Here is a 26546-nt window from a genome sequence, read left to right on the forward strand (position 1 = left end):
TTGATTTACTTCTTTTTAAATTTTTCTTTTGTCTTATACAAAGGGCAATCAATGTTTGTTTGTTTTAAATATTTACTGGGCTTCGGTACAAACGTGTGGAATGTTTACGGCTAACAAACGGGGGAACCGGAATTTTTGGTTCGTTAAGTAGAAATTGGTAACAAACACTCAAAAAATTTTAATTTATATTTAAGTTAAACATTTCATTAAGAATTAATTTTTAGTATATATATTTTTCTTTATTTTGGTACGCTAAACAAATATAGATATATTTATTTCTAAATATTTAAATACACGCGTGTTGTGTTTGAGGGGGGGGTGTTTGTTTGTTTGTTTGTTCAAGGTCTCTATCTGTAGCTGCAGAACTCCGGCGCGCGCATGCGCCTTTGCACCCAAGTGTATTTTTGTTTGTTTATTTCAAACAATGGCTAATTTTAAAAAACCAATTATTTCGTATATTCATTTTCAAAGGGGGAGGGGTCGGTTTATTTATTATTCGATATTTGAACTTGAATGAACAATTCTTAATATATATATTTAAAACTTTGTTTTTACTTTATAATATCCGCGAGGAGTTTGTTTGTTTGTTTATTTATAAAGAGGCGGATATGATATATACAGGGGATGCGCTATATCATTATTAACGTCTAATTAAAATTACTATTTGCTGGGTTTTTTTTTTTTGGTTTCGTTTTTTTTCCATAAATTTTCTTATAAATTGTGATTGGGGTGTTTTGCTTGTTTGACTGCAGTCGCGTTTCGGTGGTGATTAGGTACATCAGGCACGGCAATATTTTTATAATTAGTTTAATCTTCGAGTAATTAATCATTAATGGGAGATAATAATTAAAGATTTGAGGTTGGTTTTAGCCAAGTTAGTAACTTTAATGATCAAAAGGCAAATGAATATTTCTTAATGAACAATTTCTTCCGATCACGATGAACGATATGAACTTTGACCCTGTCCTTTTTAGTATTATTTATTCGTATAGTTCTCCCCAAAAATTGTCCTGACTTTTAAAATAGTTTTTCTTTCGCGTTCTTATCTCAGTCAGTCTACAGTCACTGGTTTCGAAAAAAATAGAGAAAGAAGTGGGAGTTTTTGTCTGGGGTTGAATTGTTTTTCCATTCCAGACATTAAGTTCCCTTATCGGAACTTGTATCCCTTCGCAGAACCGGACTATTTTTCTTCGTATCGCGCGCTTTGAAACGACGCCACTTTTCGCGGTTATTTTTAGGGGAGGGGGGGGGGAGTGAAGGTCACGTGACGGTGTGTTTAGTCTTTCTGTCAAGTAATGTTATCTGCCATTAGGAAAGGCTTGTAACCGTTTAAGTCTTAATGGAGCCATAAATGTCGCAATCTTGGCTAGATAAAGAGTGGGGGGGGGGCGAGTTGGTCACTTATTATCAGTACCTTGTTTCTCTGGATGGCGCTTTTTTATTCTTCTTGCCGCTTATTTTAAGCTTACGACGAGAATCGGCCATCGCCGGCCACGCCCACGCAATCATTTACCAAAATTTCCTTCTTTTAACTCGAGCGAAGAGTTTATTTGCTTATGTTCAAACGGAGTCGGATTAATTGACTCCGTTATTATTTATAGTAAGAGCCACCCAAAGCGAGAGAGAGTAGCGTAAAAGGGTTCCGCGAGTCTGTTACTTGGCCTAATTGGGAGGGCTAAGCTATAGCGTACCATCCCCACGCAGGCACTCGCGGAACCCTTTAAAATAGGCTGCCTTTCTTCGCCGGTGGCTTATTCTATAATATTATTATTCGCTCTTGTTATTACTGGGATTTTGGAATTCTTCGGTGCCTCGTTTATGGCGATATGACAGTGTGGCGACGGCGGGCCATGGCTGGAATTTCTTGGCGTCGCGCTTCCAAAATAACCCGCGGACACTGGCGTGAAAGCGTAGGTCAACCGCTGTTGGAGGATGGGTGAGTGGGAGGGAGGGGGAGGGTTGACTTTTGGACCTCGTATATCTCGAGTCGAGGCCCGCAGTTCCTGAATTAGGATGGTTTCGTCGTAGTTTTTAAAAGTGCACCGGAAGTAGGACCAGTTGTCACTCGAAATGCGTCTTGGCGGTTGGTTGCTTATCGAGGAGTTCAAACGTTAGTGGGTTCGCCAATTTCGTCCGGGAGGGGTTTGCCGAATCCGTTTCTGACGCTGGACTCCTTGTAGTCGGGGGGTGCCAGCGTGTTCCCGGACGAGCCGCTCGTCATGTGCGTGTTCGACCTGGAAGCCAGCGTGATGGCCGTCGACTGCTCGGTGTCTTGCGGCGTTTGACTGCTTTTGGGCGGCTCGTTGCGGTTCTTGTTTTGCGCTCGGCTGGAGCCACCTCTCGTCGTCTTGGGGAAGAAGCTGTTCTCCATGTGCAGCTGAGCGTTGACCTCTTTGCCGGCGGCGCACGTGAAGGCCTTGGCGAAGCTCTTCTTGAAGTTGTCGCTGAGGAAGGCGTAGAGAACCGGGTTCATGGCGGAATTGGCGTACGATAAGCAACCGGCCAAGAGATTTATGGTGACGAACAAGGCCTTATGGTCCGGCGAACTGGGCAGGAAGATGGTGTTGACTTGCCCGATCCAATACGGGAGCCAACAGATGACGTAGACGGTGATGACCGTTAAGACCAGATAGGTCACTTTGCGGTGACTGCGCTTGCGCTCTTTCGACTTGTTCTTCGGCCCGATGGTGCGCAGTTTGCAAATGACCAGGAAGTAGAAGAGGAGGATCAGGACTAAGGGGATGGCGAAGCCTAGGGTGAAGGAGTACAGGGTGAAGGCCTTTTGACCGTCCACCCACTGACTGTCCGGCCAGAAGATGTTGCAACTGATTGTGCGGGCGCTGGGCATGGCGCCCGCGTACATGTAGATCGGCACCATTAATAAAGCCGATACCGTCCAAGCTGAAAACGAGAAATAGTCCACGGATATCGTTAAGTAATTCCTAAATGAAAAGGGTTATAATTACCCGTTAAACAAATGAATTTGGCGATGAAGGGCGTTCGATATCTGGGACTGGAGATGGGATGACAGACGGCGACGTAGCGGTCGGCGCTCATGACGGTCAACAAGAGACTGCTGGTGAACTGGTTGATGGAAGTGGTGGTCATGTAGATTTTGCACATGACCTGTCCGAAGGGCCAGTATCGAAAGGTGACGGTGGCGATGAGAAAGGGCAAGCCGACCAGAAAGAGTTCGTCGGCCACGGCCAAGTTGAAGATGTACATGTTGGTGACGGTCTGCATTTTGCTGAAGCGCAACACCACGTAGATGACGAGCGAGTTGCCGCAAATGCCCACTAAGCAAACGATGCCGTACAAGATTTTCACGAACTCGAGTAGGATAAAAGGGGGCGTGTAGTTCATGCCCTGTTCCCTCAGGGTGCAGTTCAGGGGGGTCAGGGCGTTCGACCACGTCCCGTTAATGACCGTGTCGTTGCAAGACGAGCTCAGGTTTGACGAGAACAAACTGACTTCGAATTGTTCCGTCATCTTTTGACGCGGCGACCGCTCTAGAGCGCCTTTTGATCAACAAACTGGACTCCTTGATGGCCACTGGTCGCTCATCCGGATTTCATTCTCGATTGATTGTTCGCGTCACCTGTCAAAGAGACAAACGTAAAGAAAATCATTTTATTTCACCAATTAATGAAGCTTTCTTTCTTTCGAATTTCTAGCCGTGTAGTACTCGCAATTAGGGCCGAGTATTTAATTAATTAACTAATTAATAATGTTTTAATTGAAGAGAGAGAGGGAATTCTCTTTGGAATTAAGGCAAGCCGCTAGTATCGTTAATTATTCATAAATATCCATCCAGCAACTTTGTAATTTCGAATCCGAGTTGAAAAAAGTGTGTGTGTGGGAGGGGGGGGGTGCAAAACTAATTAATTCGAGAGTATTTTTCCCGGAAAAACGTTTCGGGTGGAATGTTCTACGGGGGAAAGGCGCGGGAAGGCTTTAAATCGAATCCACTTTCAAACATTGCTCTAGAACGTGAGACGCAATTTCTCCAGAATTATAATATAGTACTCTCTTTTAGTAACTTTTTTTGCTTTTCTTGTATGAATTAATTTGGCCGTGGAAGAAGATTGTACGTCATTTTTATGACGCTCTTTCTGATTAAAATTTCTATCTAGTGTCTATCGAATTGGAGATAATAGAGTGATAGGTGTGTAGGTGTATACCCGTTGTTCTGGCGCCCAGCCTCATTCCTTATTAGTTAACTCTTAACTCTTTGTTTTTTAAACAAAGTATACGAGGTGAATACTTTATTATAATTTTAATGAGCTCTTTGGGCGCAAAAATTTACGGCGGTCTGTCATAAAAATTTAACTACTTTTTGGAATTAATTTTTTTCTTGCCACCATCAACCCTAGAGGGACCAGGGAATGTTCTTTATATTTTCGATTGAAAAAGTTGGGGAAAAAAGAGAAATGATTGTAGGAGGGAGAGGCTGACCGCGGTCTCGCGTTTAAAAAGGTATCTCATTTGGGTCGAGATGACCGATGGTCATTAGGATCAGTGACCCCGACGGTAATCTCTTAAATGAAATATAACATCTTCTTCTTTTTTTGGTCAATCCCACTAGAGTGACCACCACCCACCCCACCCCGCTTCTTTTTATCCGTCCCTCACCCCCCCCCCGGTTTCCTTTAGACCGGAAGTAGCTTCCGCTGAAAGGAAATAGCGCACGCAGCGCCATAAGGAAAAGAGTGGCGGTAAAAGGAACTAATGATGTCGAAGGAAATACTCTCCTCTCCCGTTTCCAAAGAGTTGCAAACTCAAAGGAACGAGAGAGAAAAAAAGAGGACCCCCAAAGCGCCGTCAAAGTGTCTCTGACATGATAAGAAAATGCAGAGTTGGTAGGGGTCATAAGCCGGGTCGAATTATAGCGATTTTACCCGAGCTATAGTCAATTTGACTTTATTAAATCAATTAGTTCTCAACATTGTTAAGTTTGGGAAGTCAAAGGAAGGGAATGCGGCGGTTTGAGTCTGGAAATGGTGGCGATGTCAGTGACACTTTACATTTCGGGTGGCAGGCATTGCGGGCTCTACCGGTAGCTGGCATTCCGAAAGAGTAGTGACTTTTGTTACTCGCACTAAAGCCGAGTTCCCATATTTCAGTATTTCGGCCAAAAGAACGTTTTTTCCCTTCGTCGAGGAATTGTAGAGTAGCTAAAAAGCTATAGAGCCTTCTCTCTCTTCCTCTTAGAGAGAGAGAGAGAGAGAGTCCTAATGTATCAGTAACGATGATAAATGGACAATGTCCGTGCCGCTCCACACTCACACACACAGACACACTCGGGTACTGTTCCATTGGGGATGGCATAGTGATTTTAACAGTCTCTGTTGTCGAGGCTTAATAGGATAAAGTACTAGTCCGGGAAAAGGTTTAATTTAATTTAGGATGGAGTAGAATGAAGCGCCCCCCTTGCCCCCCCCCCATTTGCCTTTTAAATCTAAGGACGTTTCTGCCAAAAACCCAAAAGGCCGCGCAATCATTGTCCCCTGCACGGGTCAAGTTGTAAAAGGCGAAATTTACTTTTATAGATATTGTTTTGAAATCGAATGGTCAAGCTGCTGTCTGTCAAGGTTGACCCCTCCCCCGCCCCTCCCCGTTATAAACGCGATGGACAAAAAGCGGGGTGTAAAAACTAATCAAGTTCTTGATTATACTTATATAAGCTGGCTTTTCATTAAAAGGCTTAGTGTGTTTTTTATATATTAGGGAGGGAGGGAGGGGAGTGGCGAGCTTCTCTCTGGTCGTAATTAAAAGCGTTCGAGCGGAATCGAAGGGGGGGTGGGGCGCCGAATGGAGCTGGGCACCTGGCGGGCTGCAGGCCGTAAACATAAAGGGGGCGCTCGTAAAAAATAGGGCGTAATATTAGTATAGGGGGGGGAGAGGCACCCTATAAACTTCATTAGTCTAGGTGCCGCCACCCCGCACGCCATACAAATTTATGTTAGCGCCATTCGGGGGGAAGGTGTGAACGGAAATGGACTTCTTAACCTCTCTGATGACGGAGTTGGGAGATAACGTTATTTCTACGGCCCCTATTTCGCCACTTGACCCCAACACGCGGGTGTATCGCTGGTGGAACGTTTCTACAGGGGCTACGGGAAAATACGCGGAGGCCAAAGCCCCCGAATGTTGGCTTCTCCTAAAATAATTCAGAGAAACTTTACGTACTAAATAATCTTTTAAAAATACGTCGTATTTTTAATAAATTTGATCGGTTATTGTGAAATATAAGACAATGATCGGGGAAAAAATCGAGTAATATTTGTAAAGTTTTAGAGTTTCTCTAAAATACTCTGGGAAAAGCCGAAAAGTTTGGGAACTTTGACTCTTATAATAATTTAGCGAGAAGCCTCTAAAGGGTAAATATTACTTAGGGGAGGGGCGAAACAATGAACGAGGCCTAATTTACATTCGAGAACAACGACTCCTCGCCGCGTCTTTTTGTCGAAATGATGAATTACTCGAATATTCAATCGAAAATATTATTGAGCGTCGTGTTTATTATTTTTGACAACTTTGCGTTTAATGCGCTTCTCCAAGTATAGGTATTACAGCGCCCCCACCCAACCCCCCCCCCTCCGAATTAATTTAGTTAATATTGAAGGAAAGTTCTTTGTGTTTCTGTCCTTCCTCCAAGCCCATGCACTCGGCACTCGCCCTCTGGACCCCGCAGAAAGAATTCCGGGAATTATATTAATTTTTACTTCAATGGTTCATTTCGGGAATGAAGTTGTTTTTAGGTAGCCTTTCAGGAGACCGACGCCCTGGGGGGGGGGGGGTGAAGGGGGAGGGGTGAAAATTAATTTGGTGAAAAGAAGCCGCTCATTCATTCTTATTCTTTTTATTCTTTTTAAATATAGTTATGTTTCATTAAGTTGGAAAAATTCATTAAGTCGGAAAATAGTTCGTCGTCATTCCCATTTAAAGCGAAAATGAAATGCTCGCGGAATTATCAATATACGCGTAATACCTAAGCTTTTTTTCAAAGTTGAGACCCCAAAGAAACGTGCTCCATAATCCGTCACTTATTTTCAAACTAAACGCGAAAGCGCCATAAATAAATAATGAAAGGCAATATCATTATCTTTGTCCTCGTTTCGCCCAACTTTCTCTCTCTCTCTCTCTCTCTCTCTCTCTCTCTCTCTCTGTCTCTCTCTCTCTCTGTCTCTATCAATCAAAAATTTAATTAATTGTTACCGAGGATTATAGATGTTACAAATGCTTTGAAGAGAACTATATAGCTCAAAATAAAAGAAGGAAGTCTGTCCAAACTTTAGTCGCTCGCTCGTTAAATTAAAACTTTTAGTAGATCCCCCTAGTCAAACTTTATTTTTTTTTCTCTTTTCCCCGAATGCGAGGCGCGGTGTAAGCCCCAAACCCTTTTAGTAATTAATAATAGCTTCCTTTGATCCGCCGCCTCAAACCCCCCCCCCATGGACTCCGATACCCCAATGTTTTAAGGCTGCAGTCGAGGGGATACCCACTCCCTCGCCAGTTTTGTCCTCTCTGTCGAACTAACACGGACTTATATCTACACTCAAATTCGGAGTGTCCTACGTAAGCTGGCTCTGCGAGAGAAGTCCTTTGAATAAAGTCCTATTTGAACGTTTGGCAACATTTGGAAGAATATCGACGATTTGAATATGAATGCGTGATAACGAAACTGATTCGTCGCGCTCGAGTTGATTAAGAGCGTATTCAGCGCCTATCCCCTTCAAAGGCGGGGGGAGGGGGGCTGGCCTGAAGGAGTCGAAATAATTGATTGCTTTAAGATGAGAAGTTCGCTGCTGCAACTCGGATTACTCGGATAGCTGCTAAGTTCGGAGCCGCGACACGCGGCAAATACTCTGTGTAGGTAGTAGACCTTGAAGAGTGTCTTTCAATTAGATGGCAAGCTTGTCTGGAATCGCGTTATTACGAGTGACATCTCGCCAACTTCTCCCCCAGCTATAAATGATACACGAGTTAGTGCATGGTGTTTGAAAATGAGGCTGCGGCCGCGCGGACTTCATTCTAATTAGCCGCGCATGTTGACCGAGATATGAATTTCAGTTTGCTTGCCAACGTTTCCCCCCCCCCCTCTCTCTCGGGCTTGAACTTTAACCTTTTGGAATATATTGATTTTCTGGATCGGCGGCTTTCAAAGCGAATCCGCAAAATTATTAATTAAATATTAATTAATAAATGGGTTATGCGCGCTCGTGACGTCGTCCGTCTCTCTTTGGACTAATATTTGGGAAAGGCCAATATCATCGCGACCGAAATGAGTTTCTAATCAAATACTAAACAAATATCTCTCGCCCCCCCCCCAAATCGAACAACAACTAATATAGCCTAGATTGTATAATGTCATCGATAAATACGAACAAAACTTATCCGGTAGGGAGCCCAGCGCTCCGCTATAATTCCTATAAAATCCTATATTTTTGAACCTGTCCTATATGATCCCATAATTTCACGAAAGGTCAGACTATAATATCCTATATCTTTGTCATAAAAGCGCATTTTAATCTCGTTTCTCAACGTCAAATTTAGAAGAAACGCGCGTTTAAAATGACAATTTTATCGAGCTAAATTGTAAGTTAGGACGTTTTTGAATTGAAGCCTACTAAAAAGCCCGCCAAAATAGCCTCGACTCCATGGAGACTTACGTCCAATAGGCTCCCCGAAACTTCGGAGTCCCCTCTCTCGCCCCGCCCCGCCCCGGCCTGGCTTTATTACTTTGTTAGTTTGAGTGTCGCGAGATAATCGCTTATCAATTATTCTTAATTGTTTTAAGTCGGATTTAAATTAGGCCAAAATGGATTAATTTTGTGATCAAAACTGGCCAAGATCGAGGAACCAAGGATTCAAATCATTTGGTCGTGAAATATTCCCCGTAAGTTTGTCTTTTAGGTTTTTATTTTCTCAAGCGCCGTTAGGATTAGGGTTAGTGAAGTGGGGGTTTAGGCTTAAGCAACTCGAGCTTGCCTCGGGGCAAGATTGTGGGGGCTACGGGGAGACGGAAGATGTTGTCTTCGTTCTGGGGGGATTGGGTGGCCCGCGTCCCGTCCCGTAGGTGCCGCCGCCGCGCTAATGGGTGGTAAGGGGGGAGGGGGATCCCGATGAAATTCAAAATGGCAGTTATTTTGAAGTTTTTTTCTTTCAATTTTCATTGTAGAAATTTTTTTAAATCTGAATTATTAGAAATGCGTTTTTTATGGAAACAAATTGTTGTCTGGGCTCCCTGCACCCACCGCTATCTTATTCTAATCTTTATTATTAATATAGTTGACTGGGTGTATATATTTCGCTAGAAAAATGACGGGGTCAAAAGGTTGGCTTACCTTTGCATATTGATTTGTTTAATTTGAGAGTATAAATATATTATTACTGTTCGTGTGGTGTCAGAGAGGAGGGGGAGGATATGTAAAGAGTTTTTGAGTTGAAATGGATGATACCGGGGGGGGGGGAGAGGCGAGTGGGGGCGAAGGGGGTTGGGGTGTTGGTGGTAAGTTGAATAATATTATTTAGTTTGGTGGGAAAACGCGATTAATTTGAAGGGAGGGAGGGAGGGAGGGGGGAACACGTCGCTCGAGCACCAATGAGCGCCGATTAATCAAGGAAAGTAGTTTTCCAGGGCAGCTCGTAAACAAAGAGAGAAGCGACGTCCCCCCCCTTGCCCGAAGCCCCACGCACCCCGACCGACCGAACCAATATTACTTTTTCATTAAAAATGGAGAAGATTATAATGAATATCGCCTCTATCCCGACGTTGACCGACTGACCGCTACAACCTCTCTTTTTGTCCGTCAGTGTAACGCTACATTTAAATATTAGGGATGAAGGTGGATTAAGTAAGACGTGGATTAAGTAAAACGTGTCTTGACGCGATTAGGAATGTAAAAGGAGTCATTGCGATATAGTTCAGCTTGTCGAACGTACGTTCTTTCCCCGCCTTTTTAATCAAAGCTTAGTGAATGAAGCGAACAATTTTTCATCCAAATCCATTTAGGCCTAAGTATACATAGGAACAATACGAACAAGGAAATGATGGCTTAATGCATGGATATACTAGAAATCGAACGAAAACGCACGCCACCCTAAACGGGGGGGGGGGGATCGTGTACTCTGCCACTGCATACTGATATATATTGTAGAAATCGAATGATGACAATTTTTGGCGCTTAAATTTAGACCGCGCCGTTTTCCGACTTAAATCTAAGGTACAATAGAGTAATTTCGGTTGAGAGGGGGAGTGAACTGTGTATCCCCTACGTTAGGGGCAACTTTGTACTAGAGAATACTATTTGCCCCCGGAAGGGAAGGGGAGGGGGGATATCACTAAGGTAAGAGATAGAGGGTTATGACGTTGCCGTATATGGGAAAGAAATTACTCTATACTGGCTCGAATTGGTGGGTAGTTCCTAAAAGCTGGTGGGGCCCCGACCAGTGAAGTTCTAGGAAACAAAAGCTGGTAATGAAAGTGGATTTTCAGTCGGGGATCATAAGCCTTTCTTCTAGTTTTCAAATAAATGCCAGCCAGATAGAGAGAGGAAGAGGGACTAAGTTTAGGGGTGGATCGCGTGTTTGGGACTCATTCGTTTTTCTTTTTCCCAAATAGCGAGTTTTCACCGTTTTTATCTGGGATCAAAATTGACTATTTTGGGCGTTCCTAATATCCCCGTCCCCCCTGCCCCCGCCCCCCTTATAGTAAATCTATAGTTTCGAATCGAGGACGTTAACCTTTCGTGACCCTTCGTCTCATCGGCATTGCAACCTCCATTTACAATAAATCCGTTTTCAAGCGCATTATTCCTAATGTATACGCAACTATCTTTTGGCGGCCTAGTTAAAAGGGTGCTCGGGGAAGAAACACCCTGTATAGGATTCGGGGACACCCTGGTACACCCCACACCCCCAGCTACAATAACTTTTAATTATATAATCGGGGGCAACAAGTCGAGCTAGAGAAGGATCTCTTTACAGTGTAGAGGTGTTGTCTAATTTAAAGTGTCACTGATAAAAAAAACTCCCCTAGCTCGAAGCTATATAGTTATACATTTTGGGGGCCTTGGTCTCCCGCTGTGTCTCGGGGGAGATGTCCTCTCCCCCCCTCCGAAGGAATAAAGCGCTAGATCGGGATACGAAAAAAAAGGAAGTAAAGTTGGAAAGACAACGGAAAGGCGTGAAGCTGATAGGTGTATAGGCGCAGTACATGGCTGGCGGGTCCGAGGCTTAGGGAGAGATGGGAGGGGGTGGGGGGCGCGTGCCAAGGCATAGTTTTCGTGCCAAAGACTGAGTCAATGACAGCGCGGAGAGCCCATTTAGGTCTTCCACCGACGCGAGGATCATGGTCATTTTCGCCGAAGTTCCAAAATGATGGCGTCGCCAAATTACTCCGCGGGAATATTAATACATTGACAAAAGGCGTATTCAAAGGAATTATGCGTAAGTTACGATGGAAGGGACATTATCACGCGTTGATGTGACGGTGCCCTACGGAGACCTAAGATGCCCAAAACTTATTCGAGAAGTAAAGGGGTTGCCCCTTATACCGTGGGAGGGGGGGGGGGGTATATTGTCCAAGGTTCTGTCCTCGTTAAATGATTTTCTATTCCCCCCGAGGGTTGAACCCCCGCTACCGTCTCCCCCCCCCCTTCTGGTCCCGTTAATGGAAGTTGGAGCGTTGACCCGGCGCTTCCCCAACTTCTTTTTCTCTCACGATAGATTTTCGGAAGAGTCTATTTAGGAAACGGTCCAATTTTCGTCTCCCCCCCCCTTAATTCCACTCCTTCATTTTACTGGCCAAGAAATAAAGTATTTAGACCGCGAAAAAAGCCTTACTGAGAAGTCTCTCTCAAGTAAATTACTAAAGTTGTAAAGTTTAAATCTTTTGGGGGGAACGATTAATGTTATCACGAATAGCTAGCGATGACAACGATAGGTTATCCTGGATAACTCTTTAACGCCATCGTTAGAAGAACTATAGCTTGGACGCGTCCTTAATCCCGGGAAGCGAAAGCCGCCCCTCGCTGCTATAAACTGCGATGGTAACGGGCCGTCAAGCCACGCACCGAGAGACTTATCTCGACTCGGGATTGAATCATCCCATACAGCTATACAAGAAGAAACTAACGTCGATTAATTCGAATCAGTTCCCGTATCTCGCCAGCAGCTCATTCCTCATTTCATTTCGAAACTCCTCTCGGTCCCTCTTTAATGATAGCTTCGTCGAATTAAGGCCCATTCAGACTTTTCTACAACCCATTTAAAGTTGAGTCGTGTAAACGGAGGTAGAATGATCAAATTAAAAAATTGATGACTGACCAATCAACTTTTTGACTTCATCTAGTAGAGTCAAAAGTTGTATCGTCTGAAAAGGCCTTTACTGATGTCCCTCTTTAAAATCTGCGAGTCGATAACTTCGAATTTATGTAGAACCGCTTAGAGCTAGAGCGCGTAATGTTTTTACTTTGGAAAGGGAAAGATTTCTTTGGCTCCGATCAAGTTTTTTGGGCAATTTTTCCTTTTTCTTTTCTCCACGATTCGTTGGTTATACGAAAGTCCATTTAGCCCCCGGTTTTCTTTCTCTCTTTGCTAAGGTTTTTTGACGAAAGCAATTTTAAACCGGGTCCCCGTCTGGGATTCCAGAAGCGGACGTGTAAATTTGGGGAGCGGGGGTGGAGGTGGGGGCGGTATATCCTATTAAGGAAGTAAAAAGCCCAGAGGGGGGCGAGGGGGGTACAAAGTTGCCCCCGAGAGCAAATTCGCTCCACACTTTTATTGAAATGGAATATGAAACTGCAAATTTTAACTTGAAATATTTTCTTTTCGCTTGTTTGAATTTCGAATCGTATATAGCAACGCGAAATTGGAGATTGCTTTAAAGACGCCCGCGACGACGGTCCATTTGCCCCCCTCAACCCCCCACCTACAACCGAAAGAAAAAAATGCAGGCCCGCTTTCAGAGAGGGGGGAGACTTATTATCGTTCCCCCCGAATTCATTCTCGCCTCTAGTTTAGCCATTTTTATGAAAATTCGAGGATTAACAATTACGTAATTATAAAGAGGCAAGTTTGTTTGAAATGGCGTGACGTCGTTATCCAAGTTTATGCTTCAAATCACGAGAATTTAACTAATTAGTTTGATTTGGCGCGCCAGACAAAACCTTTTATGGCTATATAGTTGCGCGTCCATTTGCCTACTAGTGGACAGACTTTTATAGATCTCCGGGACGTCATCTTAGTTGTAATTTCTCGCAGCACCCTACAGATTAAAATGGCGTTGGCGGCTTGGTCTATAGCGCTATTAAAACGCCGAAAAAACTAAAGGGAATAAACCGGGTGTATAGGGTAAGGCCTGCAGTTTATTACGGGCTATTTAATATAGGCGACGTCATTTCGCTGCATGGCTGACCCATCGAGCCCGGGCGTTCACCGTTTTAGAGTCAATAAAGAGAAAGGCCGGGAATGGGAATGGGCCTTCGTGAAAAAGGCGCCGGGGTCGCCTTTGGCCCTATTGACTCTGAAACGACGGACATGGCGCTAACAATTATTTGTTTTATTATACGTTCACCCACCTCCCTTTAAAGCACGCGCAGGCATGGGGTGTAATATCGCCAATCGCTGAAAAGGGAGTGCTACCCCTCGGGGGGGGGGACGTAAAGGCCTTTAATGAACTTGGTGAAACGAGTACTGTACCCTCCTCTAGTCTCTTAGCCCATTGGAATTACAACTCGAACGCGCCTTGGTGTTCAATAAAACGTCGTATGACGTGACCCTAGTTGCATTTCATTGATTGTCCTACTTATTCTGGATACCTTGCTTCCGCCGCGGGGTCAAATAGCGCTGTCCCCAAGTCTATCCAGGAAAAGAGACAATAGCCGGGGAAAGGTTATAGCTCTCGTTATTCGTAATATCATCTCGCGTTTCCCTCACGCCCCCCTTTTTGGCGGCAACAACATTTGTTTTTTCATTCCCTCGTTGTTAGCGAGTTTTAATTAGAATAATGGCGAGATTAATTGGTCCGCTCTTTGATGGCGCCGGCGTCCGCGTTACTAATGTCTCATTAGGCCTACCCAGCCTTAACTGACCGCTCCCCCGCCCTAGACCACGCGCATTGTTTTTTATCCCCCACCGAATTTTATAGTACTACTTTTTCTTTGTAAATAGCTGTTATGTTAACGCGCTTTCGTCTACCGAACCCCCCGTCCCCCTTTTTGGTGGGAAAAATATACAAAACTTTGTAACTTTTGAGCGGTGTTGTTACTAAAGTAACTTAAGAAGAAGAGCCCCTTTTAAAGTAACGTTAAATCTGTCTGTTTTTTGGGGGGGTGGGGGGCGAAATGGCGAAACTTTGCAGACTCTATCAAATCCGTTTTATAAAACACTGCGGATTTCTCAAGTTGCATCGAGACTAAAGTTTAAACGAGTCTCGTCGTATAGGGTGAAACTTTCTTGACGAACAAGTTGGTCGTAACGCCACTACGCCGAGTTACACCACCGACACCACTCGAGCCAAAATCATTTGAAAATTAAAAATCAGAGGACGTAAATGATTGAATAAAGATTCTTCGCTAGCTCTTTTTACTACTCGGGGGTGGGGGGGGGCGCTGGACTTTCCATTGTATTTGACATAGATTGTACATGGACTCTTTCCTACGAAGAATGCTACCTTCCGCAGCATCTTGCTAAAATTGTAGTCGCGAGCTGAAAACCCCCTTCTTCCCGCATGTCAACTAAGAGGGGGGGGGGGTTGGTGGTGCAGCGGGGGGGGGGTGAGAATGTGGCGGACAAGCTTTCTCTCTGGCCGCTTATCTCGGTATAATATATAAAGCGCATCTTAGCTTCTAAACTTCTCCCCCCCCCCCCGATTTCCATCCTCCATCCCTCAGCATCTTCCGCGCGTCCCGATATGATTCCCCATTCTTCCAACCCCCCCCCCCAACCCCCAACTTTGCCAAAACTTGGCCAGAATTTTATTTCCCGACCAAAAGCGTTGTCGTTCGGCTTCTACTTTGAGCTGCTTTATAAATCTCGAACGCGGCTGCGAGTTTCCCCTTCCATAGGCTTATATAATTGGAAATAGTGAATAGCTAATTAACCGACCTTTGACTTTGGAAAAATTCAAATTTCTCTTGGAAAATTAAGGTCTTTTCGCGTATTTTTTTTTATGGGGGCGATATAGAAACTATATTGGAATATATAACCTATATAGCTTAGCAAATTTTCTTTGAATTATTTGAAATGAGAAATTTGATATAAGCCCTAGGAGCGGGGGGAGGGGGGAGCGGAAAGGGAATACTTTACATTGAAGAAACTTGCCCGATATCGATTTATCGGCTGTAACGTTGATGGGGGGGGGGCGTGGGGGGTAGCGTTGGAAATAAAGGTACAGCCTATATAGGCTCTCTTATTTCCTCATCAAAATACACTTGGATCTCGCTTCCAAAGTTTTATTTATAGATTGAGCGATTTATCGCGGAATTTTCTTATAGTTCGCCGCGCCTTGTTTGAAAACCGTATAGTTTCGGTTCGGACCTATCATCTATAGGAGCCTTATCTATATATTACTGGCAAAAGGGGGGAGGGGGTGCGAGAATATAAGTCTATAGGCCGAGGCTTAGCGAGTATAAGTGATTCTGTTTCGGACATATTTCAAAACAAGAATACTTATACTCGATCTTCCCGAAAGCCATCCGTCATTCGAATCCGAACATATTTGGGGGGCATCGCCCCCCCCCCCCCGGAAATAGGTCTAGGAGTTTGGCGCACCGATAAAGGGCTCTATTGATTGTTGCCTGGCATGCAGTTGGGCCGGCCCGCTTTAGATTGTAATTTAGGCGCTTATGGTCATCATACCCAGAATTAAGCTAAGTCTCAAATTTACCTTCGAGGTCTCGGGGTCTGACTGCCAGGCCAAGTTTATTTTATACTAAAATTCGTGGCTTTTAGTGCAGCTTGTTTACAGCGTCAAAGTCGGGCCACGAACAACAAATTTGGAAGAAATGAGAATAATATTTTGGAATAGTTGTTTTAATTTTCAAAAGTGAGGCGATTTTAACGCGGTGTGTTTCGTTTTTGCCCCGAATAATCCGATATATTAAATTCAATTTAATTAGAGAGTTGGATGAAGTAGGACTAGCCAGGCTAATCGTAATTTGTTCGATTTAATATGGTCAATATGGATCTTATATAGGAGCGACGAACTTTATCGCGCTTTTTCGGCTCGTTCAGGATTTTTATGACAATCTATATAGGCCTTGCATTGCAGCACACGAGGACAAGGAGAAGGTGGTATCCGCCCTAGCTTAACTCTTCCGTCGTTGTGTTTTTTTACGAGTCGCGATCCTTTGGGTGGTCGTTGTTGGCGAAGGCCGAGCGCGTCTCCCCCCCCCCACCATACTACTATGGAGTTGGCCTATTTTTGCGCGCGTCTTTTTACGAGGGGAAGATCAGTATGGAATTACGACGACTGATGACTTTTACGACTGCACAGCCCCTTTTTACGTGGGCGTGGCCCCAGCTTTTACCCCCCGCGCAGCGTCACGTGACCCTCCCAAAATATTAGCTTCAAAAAAAAAAAAAAATTTCGTGGAATATATGACTTTCAAACTCGGAATTGAACTTTGACCCCGTGGCGGCGAAGAAATTAATTGAGAATTTTGCATTAAAAAATAATTGTGGTGTCGTCGAAAAGATTAGATGTGAAAAATACAGGGTGTTTGTGAAAGGTCCATCAATAATGAAAGGGCGTATTTATTGGGCCATTTTGAGTCGAAAATGTTCTATGACATTTTTCCGTCCGGGCCACTGTTTTCAAGTTATGATTGGAGTAATTTACGGATGACCCCCTTGAATTTAATTAAGAAATTGAAAGACAGCGTTAATTTAATTAAGGGGTCATCCCTAAAATATTCTAATCATAACTCGAAAACCGTGGCTCGGACGGCAAAATGTCATAGAACATTTTCGACTCACAATGGCCCAATAAATACGTTTTTTCATTATTGATGGACTTTTCACAAACACCCTGTATATCGAGTTTAAATCCGGTTTTTAGCAGCTTCATTTTTTATGCCCAATTTTTATGAAAAAAAACAATTGGTTAATCATCAGATTTCGGGCAAGGTACTGTACTTGGCCGAGCTATATCTTAAACTGCATGGTTTCAATCGCTTTTGGAAAACGATATGGGCTCTAACAGCTGGCGATAGGTACAGTGCCTTATTAGGGCGGAAGTATATATATAGCCACACCGATCTACAGTAAGTTAAAACTTGATTCAAAAAATTAGTTTTATAGTCACGGGGGTGATTCAATTTCATTTTGCCGGCCTTCTAACTGCTTTGGGGGGGGGGGGGGGTTCGGCACCCAAACTTAATGACCGTATAGTTAGGTAACGCTTGCAGCAGAATCAAAGGTTCCCCCTACCCCCGGGGGGGGGGAGTCTGAGAGAGGGTGAGGCGATTTATGAGCCAATTTCCAAAAGAGTGAATATACTTTTTTCATTTTCATTTTAACCTTATATATTTTTGAGAAAGAAAAGGTCGAGAAGGGTGCGCTTGTTGAGGGGAAAAAGCAGCGATAGGTGTATTTACCGGTGATAAATTGAGCCAAGATAGAGTGGATGTTGTAAAGCCGAATGGGGGAAAGGCCGAGGCCTGGATGGTGCATGACGCCATTTATCTGCGGGGTAATGCTCCGGCGGCGGCCCATGCCCAGGCCCGAGTTCACGCTGCCCCGTTTAAATGGAATTACTTTGGAAAAAACCGAGATATCATCTTTTATAAAGTGTAACGTGGACTTTTATGAATGCCTCCCCCCCACCCCCACTCCATCATACTGCTGTGTATATATACAAACATGCTTAAAAATGGGGGAATAGAAAAATTGGGAAGGGTCATTTAAACTTCGAGAGACCGGTTGACCGCTTCAAGTCGCTGTAAAGTTCTACAATTTCCAAACGGTTCTAGGGTATCAAGGGTCAAATATTTGAAATTATTCTTTTTGGTTGATATTACTTTTAAAAATATGTGTCGTTTACAAACTGCGGGAGAATATAGTCTTTGAGCGCCTTGGTAATGTCTATCGGTAATAACGATACAAAAAGCTGTTTTTAAATGGAAAAGTTTTCCAGTAAACGAAGAAGGTGTTAGGAAAGCAAGCTACCCTTCCCGCACCGACAGCTCTTCTCTCCCGAAACCTTTCTTGTACGTTTTTGGAATGCTCAATGAGGGAAAATGAATTCTGGGCACGAACTTCGGTCGACCGGAAGAAGTATGGCGTGCCCCCCCCCCTCCTAAAATACCCCCAACCCCCTCCCCCCGCTGTAAAGGCGGGCGCATCAACGGCGTTATCTTTCGGGCGAGAGGCGGCGGTCACTATACTCGATATATATCCTATACTGTCCTATATAAAAATGTATTGATTTTTTTTGGCCATCCAAATTAATTCAAGTCACAGAGCTTTAATATAATAGTCGCTTGCCCAGGGATTTCGCCGCTAAAAGTTTTCTACAAAGTTTTGCCATCACGTTCCATAACGCGTCTCGCCATTCACCCTATAACCTATAACGGCGATTTAAATGACTAATCCGGGGATTTTCGCCCCCCCCGTACTTTTGTGCCAAGATCTAAAAGGTGTCTTAGAAGTATAGTAATTATTTTCGTGGGGGGGGGGGAGCTCTTTTTAATTCCGTGCCCAGGCCCACCTAGTTCTTCTTGGTCTGCATTTTAGTTGGCGTGCCGCGCGGGGGGCCTAATTTCGGCGCTCTTTTCTGTAAAATTGCGCCGCTTCAATTAAGCCTCGCGTATAACGCCGCAATTTTGGGCTAAATTTGAGAAATAATTAGGAATGAAAGATGACGTGCTTATCTTAATTTTGAAATTAACTGTACTTTTGAAGTATTTTTTGTTATGAGATTTGTGGGCGTGCGGGTTTAGGCGATGTTAATATTATTGCAGTTTCTGGTGGAGGAACTCGGACAAATTCCTGTCGTATTAAGATTACGTAAGGATTCCTTTTTAGCGCGAATGGCAATAAAAGCAGCCTCGAGGGGACAAACACTACAGCGCGCCTACTGCTGATTACCCAATATTAAATTAATCTAAAATAACTCCCCTGAATAGATCGCCTTTAATATCGGAATATTCTTTGTTGTATCGAAACGCCAAATTCGTTTTCATTTTAACCCCATTCATTAAATATTGCCAATTTTTCTTTTCAGGATTTTAGAAGGGGGAAAGAATCCACGACGACGGATTATTTCAGCAAAGGAAAAGTCGGGGTAAGCCAAAGAAATCTTTTTAAATTGAATTTTATTAAAATTACCTTTCTAAGCTTATCAAGTCGCGTGCTAAGCCTCGGACTACGCGGATAATTTAAGTAAATTTTGGCGGAAAACTCTAAGTGGGGAGGGGGAGGTTTCGAAAAATGTGAAATGGGGGGGGGGGGCATTACTGGCCCTCTTTAATGCCCATATTATAACTATATTTCGAGCTTAAGGTATAACGAAGCCGCGGGACATTTTTATTAATATTACTAGAGAGGCTAAGAAAGGGCGCTCTTTTCAAATCGGCGCGAAACTCTCGGTATTACGAAGTTGTAAAGTTGGTTTAATAATATTAAACAGTATGGTTTAGCTATTTGCCTTATAGTATTATCCTTCTACAATCCGGTACTTTTCCTACTATAATTTTAACCCTTTTCCCACGCACCCTTTGCATCGAGTATTGTGAAACTTCGAATAGCTAAGCCACTCCCAACCGGGGGGGGGGAAGGGGGGGCGTGGTACGAACTCTATACAAAAACAATTAAATATAGGCGCGAGATAAATACGTTATGTTTTGTGTCCAAAAAGAAACTATAGTCGGGGGGGGGGAGATGTTGAGTTCTTTGTTTGTTTGCGCGTCTCTCCCACCGGAGAGAGTTGTAACCGAAGCGACAGTCCGGGAGAAGGGGGGGCAGATATGTAACAATAAGATAAGGATTTATTGCTTGCCATCTTAGCTGCAGCTTTATATCTGGTGCGCTTGTCTCGAGAGCGAGCCAACTTGATTTAGATTGAGAGCTATATTAAATTTATTCCCCGTTTTATGAAGAGTTACCCAATTTTCTTCTCTCCCTACGAAGCCCATCTTAAGCCCCCGTCTATATATATTTATAGTTAACCTTAGTTTCAAACTTAGCAACGTCCTCTCGGGGGGTTCTTGCAATTCGTCCAAACGAAGCCCAGCACGTATATTTTTGTATAAGTTAGTTTTCAGCCAGTTCTTATAATAATCATTGAGATAGCGATGTTTTCTCCGTTGACTCTCTGGGAGAAGGTGGTGGGCTTTTCAAGGCGAGCTAGTGCAGCGTGAGTTGGGTTGGGAAGGAAGCTGCAGATCGAGTGGGCTCTTAGTTTTTGACTGCAGTAGCAGCAGTGGGCCGAAGTCGGCGCTCGTGTAATACGGATTCATTAGGTTTCTCTTTTTCTCTCTGGAAGTGCATCTAGCGGAAAAATGGCATTCCCAGCTAGCTATAGCGTCGAGGATGGCGGCGGCAAAGCCAATAAAGACTAGCTAGCGCTTTCAACGCGTATACCTCTATACTCTTCTTTCTCTTTCTCTTACTCTTCTCTCTTCTAGCCGTGCACTTTATCCGAGTTCTTCCGTTCCGTTCCTTTTCTCTTCTCGGCGAATTGTTAGGCTTAGATGGGCTCGCGTCTTCTCTTTGGCAGCTCTACTTTACTCGTATCATACTCGAGTTTAGCGCCACGATGCTCTAACTCGCGCAAAATGCGCGAATTCGGTTGCGAATGACTCTTCTTCTCCTGACATTTCTCCTTACAATTGCGGACATACTTGGGCCTAAATTGCCTCCAAATTTTGAGAGTATTTGCCTTAAAGCGCGGTTAACGAGTACCTAAACTTTGAAATAAATCGGAGAAGCCATTTCGGAGTTACTCGGGATGGAATCGTAATTTTGGGTCATCCGCGTGTCACTTACGGCGTTTTAGCAACGGAGTGTTTAGGTTGGGAATGAATTTGGGATGGGTAACGTTAGTACTCCGGGAAATCAGACTGATGTCGAAAGGAGAAGCGGGGGTAAAGAGACGGGCCTCGTACGCGGCGTATGGTGCTCTCCAGCTTTCATCCAATCACCGTTAAGAAGCCCTAATCCAATTGGCTTTTATGCCAAAAGAATCAGCTGGCCCCAAATGGCCGCGCTGCCCAAGCGTCTTTTTTTAATCTTATCTTATATCCTATTGTCTATATAGAATTACGTGATAGAACTGCAGGGTTCGTACCCAACCTGGATGATGCGTAACTCGGAGGCTTAAATTCATTTCCAGAAAAGACAAGGATTTATATCTCAAACGCGACGCTAAATATGGGCCTGTTGGTGTCACCGTGAAGTGGACTCACCTTAAAATGGTCCCAGGGATATTGCGGCAAAATTTGGTCAGGCATTTGAAATATAAACCCTTTTGGAATTTTCTCTAATATACCTACAACCGTTATAGTTTAAAGTTAATTCGAAATTGTATTACCTCGATAGATATTAGGACAATATTCCCGTCATGCTTTTCGCGTCGTCCGCTTAATATCTTCCTCGTTTGCCGATTGGTTACACTGCCAAAGAGATGAAAAGAAATAAATGATTATATTAATGTTTTTCGAACTATAGCTGGTCAGTAGCCCTATAAATTTGGCAATTAAAATTCAAGGAAATAGCGAACTTTAATTGGAAATTCACGTAGAGAGTGGGGGCGAGGGGGGTGGGGTCATTTTATTCCTTGGCGTTATCGTGAAAGTAAAGTAACAAATTTCATGCAGCCTCTGAAAACTAAGCTAATATTCGAAACTTTTGGAGAGCGTTTCCTTGTCGGTGGCCGCGCGTCTCGATCGGAATGCTTCAACAACTACTTCAAAAATATAAATAAAATCTATACTGCAGGGCATGGTCCGGCTATTCGATCCACCGCGCACCAGCAGCTTTATAGCGCGCAATGCTATGCAGTGAGATGGGGGCAAGCAAATTCTAATAGCCAATTCCAATAGCTATAGCTACTCCACGCAGGCATAGGTTCAAAAATATTTCGGGGCGAAACTTGCTTGTAAAATTCAATTTGAAATGTTTACGCTTTCGGAACTCAATTTTGCAATTTTTAAAACTATACCAACGCTGTACCTTTTAAAATAGTCTAAAACTGAGGAGGCGTTCTGGATCCGCCTGCACTAGCTCTCGTAGTAAAACGGGTATTTTAATGTGTATTCGGGGGGGGGGCTTCGGTCAATGTGTTCCCCCCCTCCCCCGTTCCATAGAATTCTGGGATTATATTTCGACCACGTCCGTTGTTGTCAAGCCTTTGGCGTAAGTCCTTATTAGTGATAAGTCAAAGTTGAAACTAATCAAGAGCGTCTTAAGAGATTAGGAGGCTGCAGTTTCGTTTTCTATGGAAACGAAATTGGAATCGTTGAAGCGCGATTGTTGTTCCCTTTATCACTATATTGCCGATAAAATTCGATGGCGCTTAGATAAGTTTTCGAAGCAATTAGCCCATTAAAGGCAAGCGCACACCTATCGTCATCGGACGGACCGCACGTATCGCACGCATCGGATTTTATTATTATTACCATTGTTTCAAATGAGAACGCGCTCATCTGTCCGCATCGTACGTATCGGATGTCGGCAATGCCGACGAGGATTCCCGATAGGGGCATACAATCCGTATGGTCCGTACGGAGCTAAGACAAAAATTGCTTAACGAATGCTCAGATTATGTGTTGATGAAACATAAAATGGCGCTCTTTTAAGATTAGGAAACTTTTCTAGGTTTACCACATTATTCCAAGTTGAAAGGTGTTTCCGGTTAGTAATTTAATCCGGGAAAATCAGAAAAAATGCGTATTTTGCTAGAAAAAAAAACACGCACAACTATAGCCACTATGTTAAGCCTAGTTTGAAATTTCGCGCATTTTGAAAATTCCCGAGTATTCCGCCGCGCATGCTCAATTGCTCATACGCGCGTTCGGAAATCCGAATGCTCCGAATGCGCAGTTGAAGAAAATTATCCGATGCGTACGATCCGTGCGGTCCGTCCGATGACGTTAGGTGTGCGCTAGCCTTTACGATACAGTATCGTGTTATTCAATGGCTCAGAAACTCCCTCTGTGCTCTTTATTCGGTTAGATTAATTACAAACTTGATTAAAATCAGAAATAAATTAATCCGAAAAATTAAAAAATTAATTTATAAAAAACCACCCGATTCATTTTAAAAGCTATATATAGTTACGGGGCCTCGGTCCTTGACAAATTTCCAGCAATTTAAAAGCTAAACAATGACAAACATCCTAGCCTAGCTCCGTTCCCAAAAGTGTTTATTCCGTTTTTTTTTGTTAACTTTTAAGTATAGGGTGGATTGTTAAGAATGTCGACGCTTGTCCATTAATCACGTCCCGTTTCATAAATTAATTGTTTACAAAGGCGAGGCTTAGCGAAGGCGCCCACACCCCGTCCCCCCCGGTCCCCCATTGAATAAGAAAAATGGCGCGTTGAAAATGTGTCCTCCATACGATAGCTTTTGCCATTCATTCATTGGTTAGTTGGTTCTATGGGAATTAGGGCTCTTTCTTTCAAGAGACTCGACTCCTTTTTAGAAAATCAAACTTTGCTTAGAACGAAATGAATAAAAAAATGAAACGAATAGAAAATGCCGAGAGACGACGACGACTCGAGACTCCATTCAAAATTACTCGCTATTGTTTGGCCAAAAATGACTCGGACAAAAGCCAGCCAGCCACGTCCTTTTCAATCACAATTGCAGGCCCTCGCCGCTATTTAAAAACGCGCTTGATGCCTTTTAATAAACGTTACTAATTACTATTAGCTTAATTACCGCGGTGGTTTTTACTTTAAATATCTAACGTTCTTTTTCTCTCGATCTAATGAGAACTGAACTGAATGGGTTTAGCATCTCGAATATTATAGTTAGGGCGCGCGTCTGTTCCGCTGACAGATGGCGCTTCTCAACAGCCAATAAGTCCTCGCGCCTTTCCAAATGATTCGGGTTTTCTTTTAAACAAGCGTTCTTCGCAAACATATCCGAAACGTCAAGAGAGAGGGAAATAAATGGGTCCATACTTTAGCTAGCAGACCCCCCCCCCACCCACCTACATCTCCTTAACTTCTAAACAAGCTCGAATTGTTCCGCTGTTTCTTTCGCCTTGTCCTCCTCTCCTCCTCTACTTGTCGACTGCCAGAGAAAAAATAGTAAGCCCTTTCAGGTGCTAGAAGAACTTTCCCCTTCCGCGTTACGAAAAATAAATCTTAAGACTAAAGTAACAAATAAGCAGCGAAACTGCGTAACTAATCGAGGCAATGTAGGCTTTTTTCATCAAGTTACGCTTGTCAATCAACGCCTCCTTTATTTTCTAGAAGGTGCCAGGCTTGTTGCTAAGCCTTGTTTGACCAAAGACAAATGAAAAAGGGAACTAGAACTTAATTCGTAGTGCCCGCGCTGTACCATGTCTTCATCTGGATAAAATTTAACTTTAGGTTTCATTTATTTCTGACTTTAGAACCTCGTCACCTTTGACCTTTACACGGTGGGGGTGGGTCGACTTATAGGAGTTGTGAGGGGGTGGGGGCTTGTGTCAACGAGCTTAGATAAACAAGGGATGTCCGTAGTTGGTCGGAGGACGAGGGTTTTGGCTCGGACACTGACCACCTGTTACATTTCCGAGCTGGCCAAGCGAGAGCTACGCCATTGGCCCAACGAAGCGAGCGGAGACGAGCTAAAATCAATACGGACCGCGGATACGAATCTGACATTCAATTTTGTCATATTCGCTTTATCATTAGGTTAAATGGGGGAGCTCGGCTTGGCCTCCCCATGGCCTCCCCGCTAAAAGCTAAACAGCTGTTGCTGCCGAAGGCGCTACCATCGGGGCTGAGAGTGCTCTAGAAGAAGCGACTAGAAAGCCCTTTCTGGAATGCCAATTCTGATGTTGAGATTAAGTACATAAATAATGAAATTTATTAGTTAACTCGTTGACCTCTGTATTCAGCTTGGGGCGCTTTTTTCCGCCATCTGCTTTATTAGCGTCGTCATTTTAATAAATATCTCTCTTTAATGGAATGTCTCGGAGGTCATTACGATTTAAATAGGTCAAAAGCCCCGTTTACAACGTCGTAAACTCTTATTTTGGGGAAGCCAACTTGTAGGGGTTTCCATCTCCGTGTATTTTCCCATAGCCCCTGTAGAAATGTTTCGCCCTCGGTACACCGGTGTTCGTAGTTCGGCGGCGGAAAATCATTTCCTTCAATTTTACGAAATCAAAGAGATAGAGACTTAAGAATAGAAACTTTCGAGTCCTGTAAAATAAATCTGGAGCAAAATTTATTCGAAATGCGTTGTATTATAGCGGTGAACCGTGAAAATTGCCAAACATAACGTAAAAGTTAGATCGCCGCGATCAAAAAAGTTTTTTTACATTTATGTAGGCCTATATCACCATGAATGTATTCGTAAATTTTCCACGAATAGTGAAAGATTATTTATATTTTAATACGTATTAATATACTGATGGTTAAAAAATGGTACCAATATTCTTGGGCGAATTAAGAAAAATAAAGATTCGTGGTGCTCGAGAATTCTTCTTGTCACCCGCGCGGTTTGGGTTCAAGGGGGGGGGGAAGCTTCGATTTCGATTGGTTCAATTGAAATGCCCCGTGACGCCTTTTAGAGATGGAAATATTCAGAAATTCAAATGAAAGAAAATATAGCCACGGAAAGTTCGTCTCATTCCGAGTGTTCCGCGCTGTTTCTTACCTCGAGTAACGTTTTGCCTACGAAGGGGGGGGGGCGAGGGGGATAGATGACGGATCTTATAACCCCCTATAGTGTTTATGGATATTCTTGCCTTTGACGCTACTAGCTTCTTGGGCGTCGAGGCGGGGACGTCAACCGAACCGGATGTACGGAATGATTTGAAAGGGAAATTTGAATTTTGAAAATGCTTTTCAACCGCGCGACTTCTGTAAGATCATACACAAGTTGTAGCACGTACATGGTTGTAGTGCGTGGCCGCGATGTTATTTTTCCATAGAGAATAATAGGGCCAAAAGGAAGCCCCGTCACTAGTCCTGTCGAAGAAAGCGGCCCAGATACTATTGAATATTTCAAGTTTTCCGGCCTAGCTTGAATTATTTAGGCTCGGCGTTCTTAACGCTGACTGATTGGGCTTCTTCCGTTGCTTTTAAAATATAGATTTCTAGAGATGGGAAGCCAAAGTTGTCTTTTATTAATACGCTATGATAAATTTGACACGTTTCCACTATAAAATGTATCTCGTAGACTCTCCCCCCCCCTATACTTGTAATCTTTCTATTTTCTCAATTGAAAATACGTGGAGTTTTTTTGCTTCTATTTGAAAGAAGGTACGGCGTTGTCGGCCATTTCCTTGGCAACTTCCCTTTCGATGAATTCCCATCATAGTATCTATTTCCAAATAAAGCTTTGGCTAAAGTTCAAATTTTCCCGCACTTTTCGAA

The 26546-nt window shown here is 43.5% G+C and overlaps 2 protein-coding genes across 5 annotated transcripts in view; one reads left to right on the top strand and one right to left on the bottom strand.

The window, feature by feature from the left end:
• Window positions 1–319: 319 nt before the first annotated feature.
• Window positions 320–26546, bottom strand: part of LOC149618064 (somatostatin receptor type 2-like) — a 45625-nt gene continuing 19398 nt past the window's right edge. For 2 of the 3 annotated variants that reach the window (XM_089855513.1, XM_089855514.1), the window contains 3 exons: window positions 21539–21620; window positions 2967–3598; window positions 320–2901 (listed from right to left, as the gene is read on the bottom strand). In XM_089855513.1, the coding sequence (XP_089711639.1) occupies window positions 2105–2901; window positions 2967–3489 (1320 nt within the window). In that variant the 5' untranslated portion in view covers window positions 3490–3598; window positions 21539–21620 and the 3' untranslated portion in view covers window positions 320–2104. The remainder of the gene's footprint in view (window positions 2902–2966; window positions 3599–21538; window positions 21621–26546) is intronic. The other variant, XM_089855515.1, reaches the window with a different exon arrangement.
• LOC149618065 (putative RNA-binding protein CG14230) overlaps window positions 8759–26546 on the top strand; it is an 80793-nt gene continuing 63005 nt past the window's right edge. For both annotated transcript variants that reach the window (XM_089855510.1, XM_089855512.1), the window contains exons 1-2: window positions 8759–8899; window positions 19232–19291. The gene's annotated coding sequence lies outside the window, so the exon portion shown is untranslated. The remainder of the gene's footprint in view (window positions 8900–19231; window positions 19292–26546) is intronic.

This window comes from Phalangium opilio, unplaced genomic scaffold, assembly GCF_054372755.1.
Source record: "Phalangium opilio isolate 3A_F unplaced genomic scaffold, DU_Popi_V2 ptg000209l_1, whole genome shotgun sequence".
Lineage (NCBI taxonomy): Eukaryota > Metazoa > Arthropoda > Arachnida > Opiliones > Phalangiidae > Phalangium > Phalangium opilio.